At 36.4% G+C, this 19,618-nt stretch overlaps 1 protein-coding gene across 6 annotated transcripts in view; it reads left to right on the forward strand.

The window, feature by feature from the left end:
- Positions 1-19,618, forward strand: part of LOC126372248 (uncharacterized protein C6orf132 homolog) — a 78,058-nt gene that overhangs the window by 56,502 nt on the left and 1,938 nt on the right. For all 6 annotated transcript variants that reach the window (XM_050017936.1, XM_050017933.1, XM_050017935.1 and 3 more), the window contains one exon: positions 19,221-19,462. In XM_050017936.1, the coding sequence (XP_049873893.1) occupies positions 19,221-19,462 (242 nt within the window). The remainder of the gene's footprint in view (positions 1-19,220; positions 19,463-19,618) is intronic.

A 19,618-nucleotide genomic window follows, 5' to 3' on the forward strand; every position in this document is an offset into this window, starting at 1 on the left:
TCGGGAAGTTATTTGTTATAAACAATTCATAAAATCCCAGTATTTTTGTATAATGATTTCCGGGAAAAACCATGAAAAATGTGTTTGTGATCTTATATTTCGCCATGGACAAAAAAAAACAAATAAGAATCAGCTCATGTCTTGAATTTTAAAGCAGACATTCTAGAGTATAGGATGGTAAACGGGTCACGGTCAAAGCCAGGATAAATCAAAGTGTTTCGATACATTTAAATTGTCCTGCGCGAGACATTGATAAGCTGTCAGCTCACTAAGACCCGTCTCACGCGCGTCGACTCACACCAACTGGCACAAAAAAACTGTATCGGTACTTACCAGAACAAATTTTTCAGTTTACATCTACTTTTTGCTCATAAACGTGGTTCGTATTCCGCATCAGTTACAGTCAAAATTGACGTGTTACGAATCGAACTAGCAACGAAAATTTATCAAGCGTGAAAATCTCATTGAAAAACCACCTTGCGTGATTTAGTACAACAACCGTAAGATCATGTTAATTCTGAAACTAATAATGAATAATCATTCGAATTTTTTAACTTTTGTTTTAAAAAACGGTGAGCAATTTAGTATAACTACTAAAGCTGTCAGAGAACAATCGTTTCCTTTTAACTAGACGTTAAAGAAAGGCTATAAAGGCTTCCCCTGCACTTAGTGCAGTAGAAGCCATTTTCCGACGTTGAGTTGCGCTGAAATTCTTAAAAGGATAACACGATATTAGTGAAAGTGTGGCTCGTGTGTCCGTGAGCAGCTGCCCCATTATGTATATGACGCCATTGATATTCTCTGCAGAGAACGAAAGTAAGTGCCCCAGCCGTTATACCATACGCTGAGTGGAGGAGACGTGATGCAAAAAGTCCGAATACCATTTTTTAAGCCGACTCATGTTTTTTAAAACAACTGAAGGGTTAAAATAGCCACTACGAAGCAATTTATCTTTTTTTTTTAATTTATTGCGGCTTTGGTTACAAGACCATTGGCCGAAAAGTGGAACATAAATAACAATATGAAAGCAATTTATCTAAGAAAGCAATAATGCAATTTGACATTTGAGCTTATAAAAGTAAGTGCGCAATGCAAACAAATGTCAAATAGCAATATTGCTTTCTTAGATGAATTGCTTCGATATGCCCATTGTAAACCCCTGTTCTCTTTTTTTAAAACTACTATTCTCAAATCTCCCCATAACGCGTATATCTTTTGAATGAGAAAGGTACTAGATTTTTTAGTTTATGTACCAAATAGTGCCTAATGAATACTATATCTAACAATATGGAATTTCAACATTAAGCATCGGTCCCGCCATTTTGACGCTAATTACCAACCTTAGATAAACTAAGTACCTATATATTCTTGACTTGAGTCCGTTTATCGTTCACTTTTTAAAAAAATAAGAGGCTAACCACTTCTTATTTTCAGATAAAAACGTAAAATACTGTTTGGCACATGTTAAGCATTTGTATACAAATAAATCGCTAATATCGTTTCCAACCTTTGATATTACGTAGAGAACGTTCAGCGACTCTTGACGAAAATACATTTAAATATTTGACAAAAACGGTTGGTATGAACATGTAATTTTCACTTTCATATATTAGTTCAGTATGTAGTAGGTATTTCTGCAGGATAATATTTGGTACTTATAGTATTGAACGGTACATTTTAAACTTTACCTTGGCGTAGAAACTTTACCTACTGATTGAATGTAATCGATTGTTACAAATTAAATAAACATCTTTCAATTTTATGTAATTATTTATTTAAGATACGTTGTAGCATGTCTGTCTTATGTCAAGTATAGTATTAGGTATTGAATATATCACACAAAAACTACAAGTTCAAGTATTCTATCAAGGTTGGAGGGTTAAAAATCTTCCGGGCAGAAACGTCACTAGTTCGATTCCTGATTCTGCAAATATCGTTCACGTTCACGGTTATTTGACTTGACATTGCATCGTTTATCATCTTATCGTTAATAGCACTGTACAAAGTTGTTAGTTATATATAGGATTCAAAGTATAATGTTTATATAAACGTGATATCATAATAGCCGTGCATGTGAAAAACAGTTTTAAGATTAGCGTTATTTACGTGTTTATATACATCACTACCTACATAAATTCGTGCGTGTAATCTCTCGACTACTCTCGAGTGTTCGACCACAAGCGGTCACAACCAAATCCTATTGGATTTTATTTCTTGACATTTATCATACGATTTAACTCATTACTACTTTATGCATAGTTATATCAGTAGTAAATATAGCTCGATGAGTAGATTCTATCTAAAAGTAGGTAGGAACGTCCGTCATTGTAAACCCTACTCAAAAGACCTAATGAATTGAGAATACTCCAAAGGACTCGATCGTACCCATTTCATAAGTAAAATGATATATTTCTAGCGGATTCATAAATGTTTTTTATGGTTATAAAAGTTGTACAATGTGTTAAAGAGTTTTTTATTGTGGCTTGTGACAATATTCTACGCAGGCGAACTCGGTCAATATTTGTGCTCGAGACATTTTACACTTGTGCTAATATGATAATGTTCGGGTTACTTAGCATAAAACATGTCAGGTGATATTACGATGACGTTGGATTGCGAAATCGATAACAATAGGTACCTATAAGTAGTTCATAATTTTGTACTTTAGATACAACGAGGAAAACTTAGAAATCATTATGCTATTTCTCAAGTCAATTACAGGATCACGTCATTGCATTAAACAGGACGTTGTAGTCGATGGAATACTCTTAGAAAAAGACAATTCAAGGCAATGGGCTCACCCCCTTTTATATGGGACTTAAACATGTTAAGCTGGTGAGGACAGGGTGTACTATACACATCTGCCTACCCATTAGGAGATAGAGTCGTGGAGCTATGTTATGTTGAAAATGTTTTTTACACAATGCAAGACGTTTACTTCATACATAACACAAAATACAGAAGAAAATTCTTGTTTTCTGCGGTATTTCATCCCCCATTCTGTATTGAATTCTCAGTTTGAAGTAGTAGGCGCACTTACGTTTTACAACCATCTAACTAAACAAAGAAAATCTTATTGTTATCCGTAAAACAAATACGAGTTTCCACATGATAAAGTTTAATACATTGCCTTCATTCACCTGTTTTTGTTGAATGGAACCACAACAGTGCAATAAATCCACAGAAACGATGCACATAACAAGAAACACACAATATACTCGTAAAACATGTATATTACAATGCAGAGACTAACAAACAGATGGATTACTATATAAGCAAAACATCATACCTAATAACGCATAGTCGTAGGTAATCTAATTGCACGCAGTTGTACCAGAGACCTGTAAACAACTAAGTATAATTTATTATTTGTTACAAAATACACAGTTTAAAGCGTAATATCTTAGTAGTTTATGACTCTCGTTACGTAACGTAACAAAGAACCCATACACTTACATCTCACATGTATAGGGTTTATTAGCTACCTATTAGGTACGTAGGATAACTAGGAAAAATAATAAGTATCTTACTAACTAAAGTACTTACTAAAATTGAAATTTAAAATGTTTACATCCTGCTTCAAAGCATCTGAAAGATCTGAATCATCCCAAACGTGACATTTTAGGTGAGTGCCTCTAATGGACGAGACACTAAGTATTAGTGACTAAGATTCAAGATTATTTTTTGCTAACAAAAGATCATAAAATACTTACCATTATCTATTACGAGCATTCATGAGTCAATAAGCATCAAAGTTACTCAGCGAAAATCCTAATTAATACTATCGATTAAGTAAGTGAATATACTAACGCGAAAATACTGCAAAATACCGATACTTAGTCTAAAATTGCATATAATTAACAATATGAAGCAAGACGAATGACTCATTGTGAAAAACAATGTGGATCTAAATCAGGAGCAAGTCGTGATCTAGAGGACCTTGCAGTCGCAAGCGCAAGACACACGACCGGTCGTGAGGAAAGTGACGTGAATGGCTCACGTAAGATACGAACTGAAATTGTATGCACTTTCATCGCTAATGATCTTTGCTCACGATGTATTTGTAAGATTTGTAAAGGAAGCCATGATAAGGATCAGTTCTATAGGTTACTAGTTGTTACCCACGACTTCGTTCGCGTGAAACCCTACTATAGAAGTTTCATACAAACTTTGCCACCCCTTTTTACCTTCTTAGGAGTTGAATTTCACTCTGTCTTAGTGAGCTACGTCCTAAAAGAGGGGTTCCTTTCCATGCAAAATTTGACTCCTAGCACTTGCTGTTTCTAATATTTAGTGATGAGGATGAGTGAGGCAGTCAGTGTCACAGAAGATTAATATTCCTGTCAATTTATTTCGATGTTTTTATAACCCGTAATACTTATAACCACATGACTTCGGCTCGCGGCATTCTGAACTTTATTTACATCTTCAACCGAAGACGACGAGACGCTCTTGTCCGTCTGAATTTAGAAAATTTACACTTTATTTACCTCTTCATCGCCCCCTTCGTTTCTTAGCTGCTAATTGGTTTTATCATAAGTATTTCTTCAAGTTCTTTCGCTTGTACGATTGCATAATAATATATACAGTTTAATAACCATAGATAAAAAAAAATAAAAAAAATATTGCCAGTAACAATTTACATTTGCTATATGAAATATTTTTATTTTACGATTCTTGTTTCAGTCGTATTTGCACGTAAATTCCAAAACGATAATCACTCAATAAACACAAGCAAATAAATAAATAACCTTGCTGTTTATCAATAATTTATTATACTAAATAGCTCGTGGTTTGTCATTTATTTCGGCCAAAGTATTTTGTGCCGTAAACACGATAATGTGATAATAGCGCCCGACTTTAAACATCTTAAGCACACTGTTTACAGGATAATATAATAAATAACTTTTGAACGAATTATACTTTGCTTATCGACCGACTAATATAGATAACCTGTTCAATGTTTTCAAAAATATTTACGTCGTAAGTAAGGTGCATTATAGGTAAGTAATTAATTAATTATTATAAATTGGCACAACATAAATTTACATTAGGCGTAAACAACGCAGTATCTGCAGTATCTTAGCGGCGGTCAATTAGCAATTAACTAATTTGTTTGTGCAGACAGATACTTATTTTTAACAGAGTTAATGAACACATTCAATCCTCTTGTATTGGAACTGTAACAAACAATCATAAAAACGTATTATATTAGCCACCACACACCAAAACACCAAAGATTGTACCTACTTAGTTGCATAGCACACCTGACATCTTGCCCCGCGTGCCCTGATACCTGTACGCGAGAGGAGCTGATGAATGCCACCGAAAATGTTTTTCGAGTGGCAAAATACTGGGCTGAAAAAATCTGAATGTAGAAACGACAAGAAGAAGAAGTTGCTTAATGGATTTTGTGACGCATTGCCTATAACATACTGTAATTACCTATATTTATTTTAAATTGTAGGTGCTGTGGTAGTACATCAAACTGATTATTCTTCTTCTATCGTGTGTCCGGTATCAGGGTTACTATTGCGCCGAATCAAATCAATTAATAGAAGCAAATAAACATTTTGAAGGTGGATCTTTTGCGACTGACTATTACCATACTGCCGCCACTGTCGCTACAGACAAGCTCTTTACAGTAACAGTTGGGAGTGAGTAGTGTGGTTACATCAGTTGTGTAATGTTCAGCCTCTTACATTTCTCTACATTCTCTATTTATCAAATCTTTACTCCAAACACCCTTGGCATAAATAAAACGCGCGCCAGCAGATGGATGGAAGCTTATTAACTAGGAATTAATAAATATTTAGCTTCCGAGCTTTCCGCGCGCCGCAAATATCGCGTATGGTCACGGCGGCTGCGCCCGCGCACCGTTAGCTTCACGCACCGTGCTCTGGCGCATCCGACATTAACCGGCGAACAATCCCTAGCATCCAACCACCGTAAGATGAACCTTGACCTGGCTCAGTTTTATTATCTTTCACTTATATGAAAAACTAAACTAGACGGCTCTACATAAACTTGCCAAGCGCGCGTTGCAAATTACCGCAGCTCTATTGTACTAAATAAGATGCCGTGTCAGGACAATAGGGATTTCGAATTTAAAACAGTACCTTATTGTTTTGTTTTGATAATGCAACGCGACGTTGTATTTGGAGAAATGACGAAACATCTTAATTAATACGCCATTGTTTTTGTTACAGGTAAGCATCATTCAGCTAAACAACTCCTACATGACGCGAGTCTCGGGTGTTGAGACTGTTTCGAGAGGAAAAAATAAATCGCCAGAAATAATATTACCTAAGTACAACAAATTCCGTTTATTCGATAGGAGAACTTTGAACTTTTTGACGACAACTTTAGTATTTACCTTATCCATAATTTCGAAACTCTGCAACGAAAGAAATAACATAAGAGACATAGCGACACAGGTTGTTTCCTTCGTACTTGGCAAAGTTATTAGAAGACTTCTAATAAAAGCTTTACGTTTAAATAAACAAAGTGCTTATTCCTATAAAATAACGGCTATATTTTGTTGAGAGGCAGTATATCACACAACATAGGGCAGGAAGCCCGCATCCTGACCACTTGCCTGTCACGCATACACGCATCAACAGGCATACACAGAGCATGCATTGACACGCATATTGACGGGTCCAAATACCGTTGCCCAATTGTATTGATGGCTGTCAATTATACGGTTCCATATTATAGAATATTGAACTTCACATTTCGCTATCTGAAACAAAAACAGAAAAAGTGTCGTCCTATCTAACATCGAAATAGATCACCCTAAGTTAATTTAAAGAATCTTTACGCGGGAAAATTTTTAGGACTAACATCTGATCGCTCACTAATTGTTGCCTTCAAAATTGCGCTAAATTATAAACAAATATTTATGTACCCAACTTCTTAAAAAAATATCTGCTAGTTTCAATGATGATATAAAAAGTTTCTGTTATTATGTAAATTAACTATACAAAAAATGTAACCATATGACCTTATGTTAAAAGATAATGTAAACACACATTTATCTAACACATTACACCGGTTTTAGGTGCATAGATAATAAAAAGCTTATTTTACTAATAGCGTCGGCGTGGTGCCTTTCACTTACTTGTCGGTTTAATATCAGAATCGATTAGTACATCCAAATTGATGGAAAAACAGTACAGATATATTTGTTATATATTACGAAATATTCCGCTCATGTCAAGTATTGAAGCGATATGAGGGTTATCATGGTCAAAGTTTATGTTCTGCCAAGCCAATCAATAGATTAGTCAATTGCCCCCGACTAGTTATCTGCGGCTAAATGCTCAAGATTCATCATGTTGAGCTCAATAGTGTAAGTACTTTCTTTCTAAGAAGTCAGTTATCAATATAACAGTTGGTTTTGAACATATTTCCATTTAGTTTACGTATTTGTTATTCGTAGATATGCTTACAACACTTGATAATATCAAATGACATCAAGTTAATATGCCTCAAAAAACAAACACATCTATTTGTCAATTAGAGATAAAAAATACCAATTAAATAATCATCATCATTATTGCACCACTGATATCAAACAAGCAGTTTTTAATGGTTTTTACTCTTAAATAAATAGCTCATATTTATTACACATTAAGCAGCTGATTAAAAATACAATATCAACAATTGGTAAAAAATCTCCCCTGACAAAACATAAAAGGGCATATGGACTAGCTACTTAGGTATGCCTGCCCTACTCGTATTGCCACGGTGGCTGCACGCATATTTCCACCAACAGACCATAACATACACCAGATATGTGTGTCATTATGAACCCACATGCTGTTACAACAGATAAATGCGGGCACACATAATGACAATATTACCAAGAGCAGCTGACGGTCGCTAGCTACTCGTATTTAGAAACTCGATAGGCGTGGGTCAGCTTACTTAGCAGAATTTATGAACTTGAACTTTACGGCGTAAGGTAATAATCGTGATAGGTATGGTTTCCTGGTACAATTGCAATGAGAGAATAAATATTTTATTTTAAATTAATATATTGTTGTATGAAGAGGTAGGTAAGGTACAGTAAGCTACAGTCATACCTATAGCCAAACGTACAACTTAGCCCAAGATATTCGGTAAAGGATCAAAAAGAAAGCGACAAAAGGACCCTAATTAAAACACATAATAACTGGTTCTTACGGATATGGAACTCCCTATATTTCGACACTGTTGCAAGTGCCATGATCACAGGATGACTCATCGAAGTGTTATTATATGTTTTAATTATGATAATAACCGCGTAAACTTAAAACAATGTATAAAAGGACCCTCCTGATAGAATCCACACTAATATTATAAATGCAAAACTAACTCTTGTCTGTAGGTACAAGTATGTCTGTTACCTCCTCACGCTTAAACCGTGAATCCGATTGAGATATTTGCTACGGAGATAGTTTGAGGTCTAGTCTTCCCTTACCCCTACAGAGGATAGTTTTTATACCGGAAATTGCTCCCTAAGGAGATGGGAAAAACGTGCCACGCGCGATTACCGAAGTCCACGTCGACAAAGTCACGGGCGAAAAGCTACTATTTAATAATATAGAGTCTCGCCTACGGAATAGAAGAAAGAGGTTGGAAGGGCCACGGGAGAGCGCCACGCCAAGTGTGAGCAAATAGTTCATACTTCAACTTTGCATTTCACTCCTATCGTCAAACTTTACGAATCTCCGCGATGCATTATAGAGGTAATTTGCAGGGCAAGAAGTCAAATATCGACTATCATGCAAGGAAATCTCTCCCTATCTCTGCAAGGTTAAAAACAGTGTGATCAGGTATAACAAAAACTTTTGTATGCAGTATTTTACGAAAAGTAATGGTAAAATTGCAGCCTATCACATAAAATATACATTGCCGGAATTTGAGAAGCAGTAGAGCTACCGTATAGTAGTGATAGCTGTTTGTAGGAGCAGTAGTAAAAGACAGTGAGGTCGAACTCACCGCGGCTTGGCGCGGCGACAGACATTCTCATACAAAATGCGCGTTAGGGCCGTTCCATTTCTCTTTCTTCTACTTCGCCTCAGTGGTCTCGCCTATACACGTGGGTATGCACCTGCTCGATATTTTATGAGTAGGTAGGTATTGCAAAATTTGTCATACCTATTCGTTCTTACTTTACGGTGATTTTCAAATTTATTATGATGATGAATGCTTAATGAATTAGCAAAGGCTTCATACTGAAAAAAAACGTGATATATTTTGTTACGCAGCATTAGTCAACAAGAATTTGATATCCATTTACTAAATTATTAAGCATGTTGAAAAACGTGAGGAGCTAAGTCAAAATAAACGTGAAAATATAAAATTTCATTACGTATTTAAAATTACAATTACAAGTATTTAAAATAAAATAAAGGTAGAGTAATTTTGTTTTTATAGCGCTCATCCGTATTTCCCTAAACTCAATATAATGCCATAAGTAGATCGATAAAGGATTGACGGCTGTTGTCAAGCCGGGATGAGCTTGTTAACCATTACACCACCATAAGCCATGACTTCATGAGTGGAGAAAGCAAACCTATGTCTTATTATACTTGAATAGATTATTTACAATAGTAATGTCGAGAGTATCATGTTTGTCATCTAGTAAGTTTTAAAATAGTCCAGTTTCCGAGAGTTTCCAGTTTAATGACCTCCGCGGTCATTCGCGGCCATAGTTATAGATTGAAAATAATGCCCCCGTGGCGTCGTCGGCGCCGCCGGCGCTGATTCGCCGACCCTGTACAATCTCGACACTTAACTAAACGTAATCAATCAATTAATGTGTTTGACACTTACGTATTTAAGAAATGTTTACCTACAATACCCCAGCGCCCCCGCAGCGGAGCAGCGTGGTGGAGTATGCTCCGTCTCCGGTTAATTGAGGGGAGGCTTGTGCCGTGTGTTGTGTTACCTACAATAGACACCAGTGCCGAATTCTTTATCGTTCCTTTCAAAATACAATACTTTTTCGCGATATTGATCTACGGAAATGTTAAAGTAGAGTCGCTGGAGTATTTATACGGTCGCCATCGCGACATCGCTTGACAATGTATTTATTTTTCCTCTTTTCGACTGCTATTTTAGGAAACTTGTCTACCTGAACGTGTTTACACGTCAAAAACGTCGGGAGGCGGGGCCCGGCGGCAAATTCACACGTCGCACCGAAATATCGCGCTGTGGACGACATAAATTAGCGTTATTAGAACCAATGGACTGCTATTTGGATGATCAAGATCGGCCTTGAAAGTCATACGTTGGTTGATTTGTGAAACTAGAATTGTCCGTTATTGTATGTTATCACTTCATATAACCTATAAGTACCTGCCTATTTAAAAAAGAATACGCCAAGAGAAAGAACTTCGCTATACAGTGCATAATGGTGTTTGTTACAAAACCAGCCAACTTATTATGGTGGTACAATCTGCACAATAAATAATTCTATAAATATGCTTCCGTAAAATCGTAGGACCTTGTCCTCTTAAAATATTCGATTTCGGAGGCAGCAAAAAGCGAATCTAAAATAATCACATCGAACGGGTCGCGGAGGCCGATTAGCAGCAATCGATAGCCGACAAAAACGTAGGAAAGTTCTATAATGGCTAAAAAGGTACTTATAATATCCTATACCATAACTATAGGTTGATATCATTAGGGTAGTATAGAATTATATGACAACCACAACCTACAGTCCTATATTTGTTTATTTTATTTATTTGTACACAATGAAACAGACACAAGAAACATACAAAGAAAACAGATAGTACAGGCAATTATTTTAAAAACGTCGTTGATTTTACAAGTTCTTAAGAACAAGTAACGAGTTTTTCAACATTTACAATAATTTGTATAAGTATAATAATACGTATATTATTCTTGTTTGTCAGATAGAAATTACCGTTTATACAAATCATTTAAGCGCAGCCAACACGACCGGGGGCATGTTTAATAAAACTTACAATTGTAAATTACAATGACAATTTGATGTACATTGCGGAGTGTGTTTACGAATATTTTGCAGTTTCATATTAGCTACGTAATGAACATCAAATTGTCGTTGTAATTTACAATTGTAAGTTTTATTAAACAGGCCCCAGTATGGACAATAAACATAAATAGAAATATCAACACAAGGAAAACAAGACAACCTAGGGTTGTTGTTGAGGAAAACTATACTAGAGGTAAAATCAGCAAGTCGCGATGACTATGAGATCATTGACTGCATTGATTAGATAAGGATACTTTATCAACCTGCTTTATAAGTTCCTATAACGTGTTCCTACAACAAACAATGCAAGGAAAATACAACAGAAATTTTTATAACAGCTATCTCCAACACAAAACTTTTCAAAACATATCATAAACAATGTACGTGAAAGCAATTACGGGGAATGTTAGAATTTCTAACAATACAAACTAATCATAATTACGTCGACATTTAAATAATGACGGTGAGACATGAAGGGGCTAAAATCAAAAAAATGGGTTTTAAACCTTAAATTACACGAGGAAAATTTATATTGTGTACAGGAAAATCCGTTCTGACGGAATTGTGAGCTGTGATTTTACCTGCGTCATCATCATCATTTACCCAGCGTTATCCCGTTTTTCACGGGATCCGCTAACCTAACCTGAAGATTTAACAGGTCCGCTTTTTTATAGAAGCGACTGCCTGACCTTCCAACCCGCGAAGAAAAATGCAATGTATAGGATTTTACCTGCGCAAATATATTTTAATCCTACTTACTGATTATGAGCGTTGTAGCGAAGTTTCCCGATCGTATATCTGATACCAAAAACCAAACAATTTAGAAGTAGCTGTAAGATAGATAGATATAGTGTTACCGGTGAGTTTAATCCATTTAACGAATATTATCGCGTTAACGAAACCGACGCGGCGCCCGAGGCGAAGCCCTATGCGACCGCTTACAAGTGTCGACTCCAACCCCGGCCTAACTTGCTGACATTATAAATCTTTGAACTTGTCCTACGAGCGATTATTATGATCTTATAGATTCCTTTTAAACCTAATCGGTGCCTACTCAGTAGTCTTCAGAAATTACGCTCGTTGAGAAAGTTACCTAAATGTAATGAAAAAAAGTCTTATAATATGTGGTACACGGAGTACCGAATTAGGTAATTATACTGTTTGCACATTTAGTCAATCTGAGTTGTCTCCTATATTCATTTCTTTTACGCTGTAACTACGTCTGGATCAATGATTCATGAATCACTACTCTGTTAGGTTAGGTTAGTACGTGTTCTTATCGGCTTAAGGTGACTAGCGAAAACCAGCCTTCAACACTACAGTGACAATGAAAAATTTCACGATTTTCAAGTTAAAATTCATGCAACGTCAAGGAACAGTTCCCAGACCGGTTCTTTACCGCACACGTTAGCATAATCGCTGTACCCAATGTACGCATTATGCGGTAACAATACATTACACTATTGTTCCCAATTCGCAAACTTGAGGTTTTCATAACATTACAAGTTGTATAGCATTTGCCTATAGACATCTATTTAATTCTATTGTTGTTCAAAACGTCATATATGCCTTGTTTACAGCTCAACATATTACTAAACAATTCTTTAGCGTGCATATATTACGTAAGATGTCTAATAAAAGACGATACTTATCGAGTACTTTGAAAAGATATAAGTGCTTAGGTAATTACATGCTTCAGATATATGATCTGAAATCGGGATCAGTTGAGAATAGATAAGTAGTAGCTGACATGCGTGATCGATAGATGATTGTGGTTGGGCTGTCTCGTGAACTTTTCTGAGATATCCTCATAAAGTGCAATAACTAACATGTTATAAACAAATAATAACCACACGACACTCGTCCTCTTCAACCACTTGTGGTGGCGTGAGTCTTGATTCACGCGCTCGTTTCTGATGCGTACGTGTCAAATGTGGAATAAGCTTCCTTCCGAGGTTTCCCCACTGCGCTATAATATGGGGTTTTCAAGGTCGGCAACACATAGGCAATACCCCGGTTGTTGCAAATGTCCATAGGCCGCGGTGACCACTTAGTATCAGGTGCCCCTCGGCCAGTTTGCCCTCCAACCCAAGTAGCATTGGCGAGTCTAAAAAGGGGATATTAGATATCTAATAGAATGCGATTTGATTGTCTACCTCTAGAGTAAAATATCCCTCAAGTTATCTTCAAGAACGCTTATAGATAGCCTCTAGCCAAGTGGGCACAACCTTGTAGCTATTCATAAGAAGGAGTTAAGAACGCACGAATAGATAGAGTTAAGAGTTGAAAATTTTCAAAGTCTAAAGGCGTACTTCTAGAGTCTTTCTAAACTGTTTATAGACCACAATGTGCACTAGTAGATAGTCTATAGATAATGTTAAGAGCTAAACAGAAATCTTTGCATGTGAAGTTTTAAGACCAAATTTTCTTAACATTAACAGCTTTAAGATAATTTTTATTTGAAATAGACAACGATTCATAATGGCGCAGATCTCACAAGAGTAAAAGTTAATATTACAACATGGCGTTACAAATTTCTAAATTCCTATTTATTTACCGCTTATACGGGCTGATACTGTCACCTAGACATGAAAAACCTAATGCGGATGAAAGTTTCTCGTGGAATTTGTGTAAAACTCTCTGAAAATAAGAGCGCCCGCTTTAAATGTAATATTTAATTAATAATTTACCAAATAAAAAAATATTTTGTAAAAATAATATTTTTTAAATTAGATTCAAATGCTTTAACCATTTATTTCATTCATAATATAGTATTTTAAAACGTGTAGAATGATTTATTAGACATAATTTATTCATAAAAACACGAATAAATAGTTCGTTATAATAATGTAAAAACGTATCAAGCAATAAAAATGGCGTCTAGTTAAAATTGTCTAGAAAATCGATTCCTTTAGAACAAACATTCTAAAGAATTGTCTGTAGTATGGCTCTAGATAATGACAAGACTATTTGTACTTGTTACATACTAAACTTACTAGTCGAAGAAAAAACAGGTTTATGAGTGATTTAAGATTGCCTATAAACTGTCATTTTTGTATACTGTTTTATCTCTTCGGAGTATTTCTAGACATTCATCAGAGAACTGTATTTTTTACGTTGTGAACAATTATGGATAGAATTGTGCAGAAGCAATCTATTGCATTAATTGACGAGGGAAAGAAAAATATTTTTATTTGTAAACAATGCGAAATATAATCTTAAGTCATTTAGATCTTTCGTTAAATTCAGTCTAGTATGGTTTAAAGAAGGCGATAAAATGTATGAGTGGTATTACATCTATCCAAAAATACTCAGACGATAACCTCTTGTATATAAACATAGTTATGTACTTTGTTTTTAACTCCCGTGGAGACACTTCGTGCGTATGCGTAACCCTGTGATATTAGCGTCAAAACGATATTGAATTCTCTTTTATAAATAAACCTACCATTTGTAACATTTTTCAAATTTTTGTGTTCATCATTATCCACCTTAGGATTTTGTATCATAAGTGGCTGCAAATAGTTTCTCGATTTGTAGTTCTGCCTACCCCTTCAGGGAATACGGGCGTGAGTTTATGTATGTATGTATTTTAATATATTTTTTTATTTAAATATAAATAAATTTAATGATAGACGTTCTGTACGTTTTTCTACCTCTTAGGTGAATTTTATTATTGGACTTTCTTGCAATATTAGAGATTCCTAGAGTTTTAGTTTTTTTCAAATCTAGCATATTTCTTTTTTTTTACTGGTATATAATGACGATGACACAGGTCCGTTATTTTCTCCTGATATTATTCATTTTCCAAAATAGAACTCGCTATTGCAAAATAGAATTCACTTTTATCCGTGCGGCGACGGAGAAAGAATACGATTGTCGCCGCCCCCCTCTTCCCGTGGATGTCGTAAGAGTTGACTAAGGGTAATTCCAAACATAACACCTCTTTTAGCTGGTGGTAGACCTCGCCACCTGGTTAGCTACCACCCTCCCGCCGGAGCCAGGCGCCAAGCCACTTGCTGCGTTCCGTCTGTGCGCGGGAGTACCAGTGCCTTTGGGGGATGTAAGGGTATCAGTTGTGTTGCTTAGAACCGATTTGGTTCCTTAAGCGACGTCAGGCCGGGAAGCTCCCTCTGGAGGGTAGTGGGATTCGAGGCACGGTCTTGCCGGTGGCCGACCGCAGGTAGTTGGGGGCCCTGTGGTATTCCGTCAATCAGCACACGACCCTAAAATGATTTGTGACCGCAGTGCAGTAATAATAAGGTCGCTTTTTCTAAACTTCATTTTTGTGCATTTCTTTTGTCTATGGTGGTGGTTTGGTGGTTTGTCCATGGCAATCCGTCAATCAGCATACGACCCTACAACTACCAATAACAATCACAGTGAAGTAATAATAAAGTCGATTTTTGTTTGAATAAAAGTTATGATTGACAAATAAGTTTTAAATTTAAATTGGTGGATAGATTAATACCCCTCTTACAGGTATAAGTGGCAAATCGCTTCACCAGCCCCCTCCATCTCAAAGGCACCACCACAAAGATCACCTTTATACTCGGCGCTGCGTCAATTTGTACACATCCATGAATAATATAAAATGTTATGTCATTACGATCTAAGAAATTAACACATCCAAGGTCCTCTAAGACCTCTAAGTCGGTCCAAAGCATTTAATCTCTCGCCTCTTGAACTATATCTTGAGTATGAGGCAATATATCGGCTGAACGCTCACGCCAGGACCAGCTGGGAACCCCAAAAAATGAGATCGTGATCTTTAATTTTTTACTGTCTCCGTTGCATAAAGCCAATCGATCTAGTAAAATTGCACTTAGTTATGCTATTGTTAGGCAAATAAACACTGGAAACACTGTTTCACTAGCAAATTTTTAGAATAACTATAACATATCTATAAAAGTAGTTTATTTAGACTTTAGTGTCTCTCTAAAACAAAGTTAAGAGTACCACTAGCTAAAATTGAATATTTGTAGAAAGTTATATCTTAAAATATACCATCTTATCTATAAAATATCTAGAAAATCGGTTCCTCTAGGCTTTATTCATTACTTATAGATAATATTGTCTTAAGATAATCGTCATACCTAGAAATGTACTTAAAATAAGTGCTCTATAGAGCAAATTATCTAAAAATAATCAAATATTAGTGAAGATACTCTATAAGAATACTAATACTTTATAGAAGCCATCTGTAGAAAGCCCTTGTCTAGAAATAAACCACGAATAGACTATCAATAGATAATTTTGTTTTAAGCCTCCAGACCGATGCTACTTGGGAACTCACATAAGTCTACATTCCCGTTGGGGTACAGAGGTACAATAAGCTGCAAAAGTCCAATCAATTTCTTGCAAAGTTACATAAACACCTACGAGTACAACAACAAAAATTGTATAATTATGACAACAATGGTTCATAATTTCACCACTGTTTACAAATAATTCGCTGGGGTCAGTGACTGAACTTTTGGTCCTTGATTGTATATCCCGTATGACGCGCCGCTCCACCGAGCATTTTTCTAATGCCTAAATCTGACAACGGATACTAATGTAATGCCACAGTCTGGACCACTAACAGCAATTATTACAAAACAATTTTATTGCTAAGTTGAGTACCTATCATAACATGCTATCGATTGATAAAAAGAAATTGAAACATATCTAGGCGTAGATCTAACACACTATAGATCTAATATTTGCAAATATTTACATCTATTGCATAAAATACTACTTACAGCAGTTTGTCATATCCAAAAACATTGATCATCTCACTTATTATCTGTTTATCAGCAGGTATTCTTACCTTTTCTGATAACATCGTCTGCTCCGTGATGCTTTCAATCTCACAAAGTAAATCTGAAAGGTGGTTGACACGCGCGTACTATCAATAAAGTGTAATGTTTGCTGTTGCAAATTGAGTTTATGTTTTGTCTGCTCTCATAGTTTGTGAAATGTTCCATTCAACAGTTTTTTACAGTGCCACTACCGGGCGAGTACCTTGTGAGTATTTTGGGCAAACTACTGCTAGCTGTAATTGGAACATTCTATGTCCATTATTGTCCATACATTGTACTGATTGTATAAGTTGTATGGTATTCAAGATTGTATTACAACTGTACAACAACCCTCGTTGCTTCCTTTCTTATGACCCCTTTAGTATGACTTTATCCTACATCCATTCAATTAAGGATTTACCGTTACAAATGTGCCTTCCATTAAACGTCCTCTTTTTAACAACTTTGTATAAAAGTCATACAAAATCTCGGCTTAATAAGGTTTAATGATATTCTCGTTTTCACGGACACAGACGCAAAGACCCTAAAAACCTTGAACTTTATGACAGTGTCCTTGATCTAAGCAAGCCATGACTTCGCAATGTCTGCTCTTCCAAATGCCGTGACCGGTACATTCATCTCTCATCGAATGTCATCACATGCGGTGAGGTAAGCCCGCAATCACGAACCAACTATTAAAATTCACAAGTTGGATTTATGTTCAACGTGGATTTCCATATAATAATAATGTCTATTATTGTAATTAAACAAGCGATGGCGTGAGGTACTTTTCCTTATTATTTTTGTTTTTTTTTTAATATAAGGTTCTAATTTTACTGTAAAATAATATGAATGATTCTTTAACTAAGTATTTGAATAAAGATAGGCCCGTGTCTTCCTTCCTTTTCACTCGTTTTCCATAAACAGAATAGGAAAATTTCCATTAAATGGAAAGCCATTCATTATAATAAATTCAATAATGTTTTTAACTTGTGTTATTTTTTAGGGATGAAGGTTAACCTGTTACGCGTGTACCTACCGGTATGACGACGTAATGTTGGTTTCATTGATCAACTTTAGTTTTTTATTATAATATATATAGCTACAAACCCACTGACTGACTCACTCACTGACTCACTGACAGGGTTGTTCTCCCAGAAGGAGCGTCGGAGGGTCAAAATGATGTATGGGGGATGTGATCCAAATCTTCCGGTGAGTATGGGAAAACTTCCAGATCTTGGAATTTTTTTTATATAATGATACAAGCAAATAAGACACGCAGCGGCAACATTTGATTTCGAAAATCGACGATTTTATTTTATTAGTTTAATTATTATTTGAAGAAATTGCAAAACTACCGCTATCCTCACATGTACGTGCTTTTGTCCAGTTCCAACTATTTAAACATTTAATTCCATTGCAATAGAGGACAGAGGCTCCAAACACTGTAGATTCCAGTATAATAACAACCTTGTCGGTAGTCGTCTCAGTTGTGCAAACGGTTAATATTTTCTTTTTCTGTATGTTTGTCGTGTATTTCGCGGTTAACGATGCGTGACCGCCGAACTTGACCCACATCTCGCGGGTCCATTGTTTCACGACCGCACCAGCGTCTGACACCTCAATTAGATGTTTCTCATCGCGTATTCTCCGACTTCTCGGCAAACAATGCCCGCTCGCAATTGTTTGTCGCACGCAACGCTAACACCGCTAGCATTGGCGCCAACCGCAGATAAACATCCAACACTTGCCACCAATTAAAATTCTTACATAAAATGACAAAGACCTCTATTTTAAGAAGCTGCTCCGGTATAAACAAGGCATTATCTTGTCATCGTGTTGTTTTTTTGACAGCGAAGCCATAATCTTGAATAAACCTAAGCTGGTCCTTTATCTTCTCTATCGAAACATTTAAATCCGGTTTCAAAAGGCAACGGTTTTGGCATTGTGTTTGTGACTCTGATTAGCACCCTCAATTTACTTGTAGTTGTAAATATTGACTTGAAATAGCTATTGCAGATATTTGGCTTGAAGAAGATAGCCTGGCCTCGTGTTTCACAATAAACCTTCAAAAAGCGTGATCAAACACAATTTCCACATGTCATCTAATTGTTGACTTTCCAAACTTTCATTTCAATTTCTCCGGTTTTGCGAAGCTGTGCCGTTACGCGGTGACCCAGTGAACTCGATGACGGTCATTTTTCGACTCTTGATGAGTTAATATTACCTTGTGGAACCGCTGCCGGCTAAATTTAGCTCGTCAGTCCGGTCGACAAAAAAGAGAGCGACCTATGACTTTCCGTTTCATACGCGTATACCATAGATTGTAGCTCACAAAATAATGTATCCTGATGACACTCCTTATAGCACCTAAACCCATTATCCTTGCGCATAATTAATTTGTATGTTCTCTTCTATTCTAGGCATGTCGCTGGACGAGGGCAGACAATCACAGAGGCCATACCGGTATGGTATGGTGCTGCTTTGCGCCGGCGCGCTGATCAACTGGCTGGGCCTGGCGGAGGACTATGCAGAGCCGGTGCGCTATGTGGGTGTGGCCTGCATCGTAGCAGGCGCTCTGCTCATCTGCGCCGCCATGTGCTGCTGGCTGCAGTCGCCCGCCAGACAACCGCACAATGATCGCACCTCGCCTGACACACATCAGGTAAGACCAGCATCTCACTGATCTAAAAAGGTAAAAAAAATCTTATTAGAATGCGCATGGATATTCCAAATTGTAGAACAAAGAATTGGTATCAGACTGCTAATGATAATTGAAGCAGAATCTCTATGACGATGTGAAATGTCCTCAACCTCAATA

This window comes from Pectinophora gossypiella, chromosome 13 (assembly GCF_024362695.1).
Source record: "Pectinophora gossypiella chromosome 13, ilPecGoss1.1, whole genome shotgun sequence".
NCBI lineage: Eukaryota > Metazoa > Arthropoda > Insecta > Lepidoptera > Gelechiidae > Pectinophora > Pectinophora gossypiella.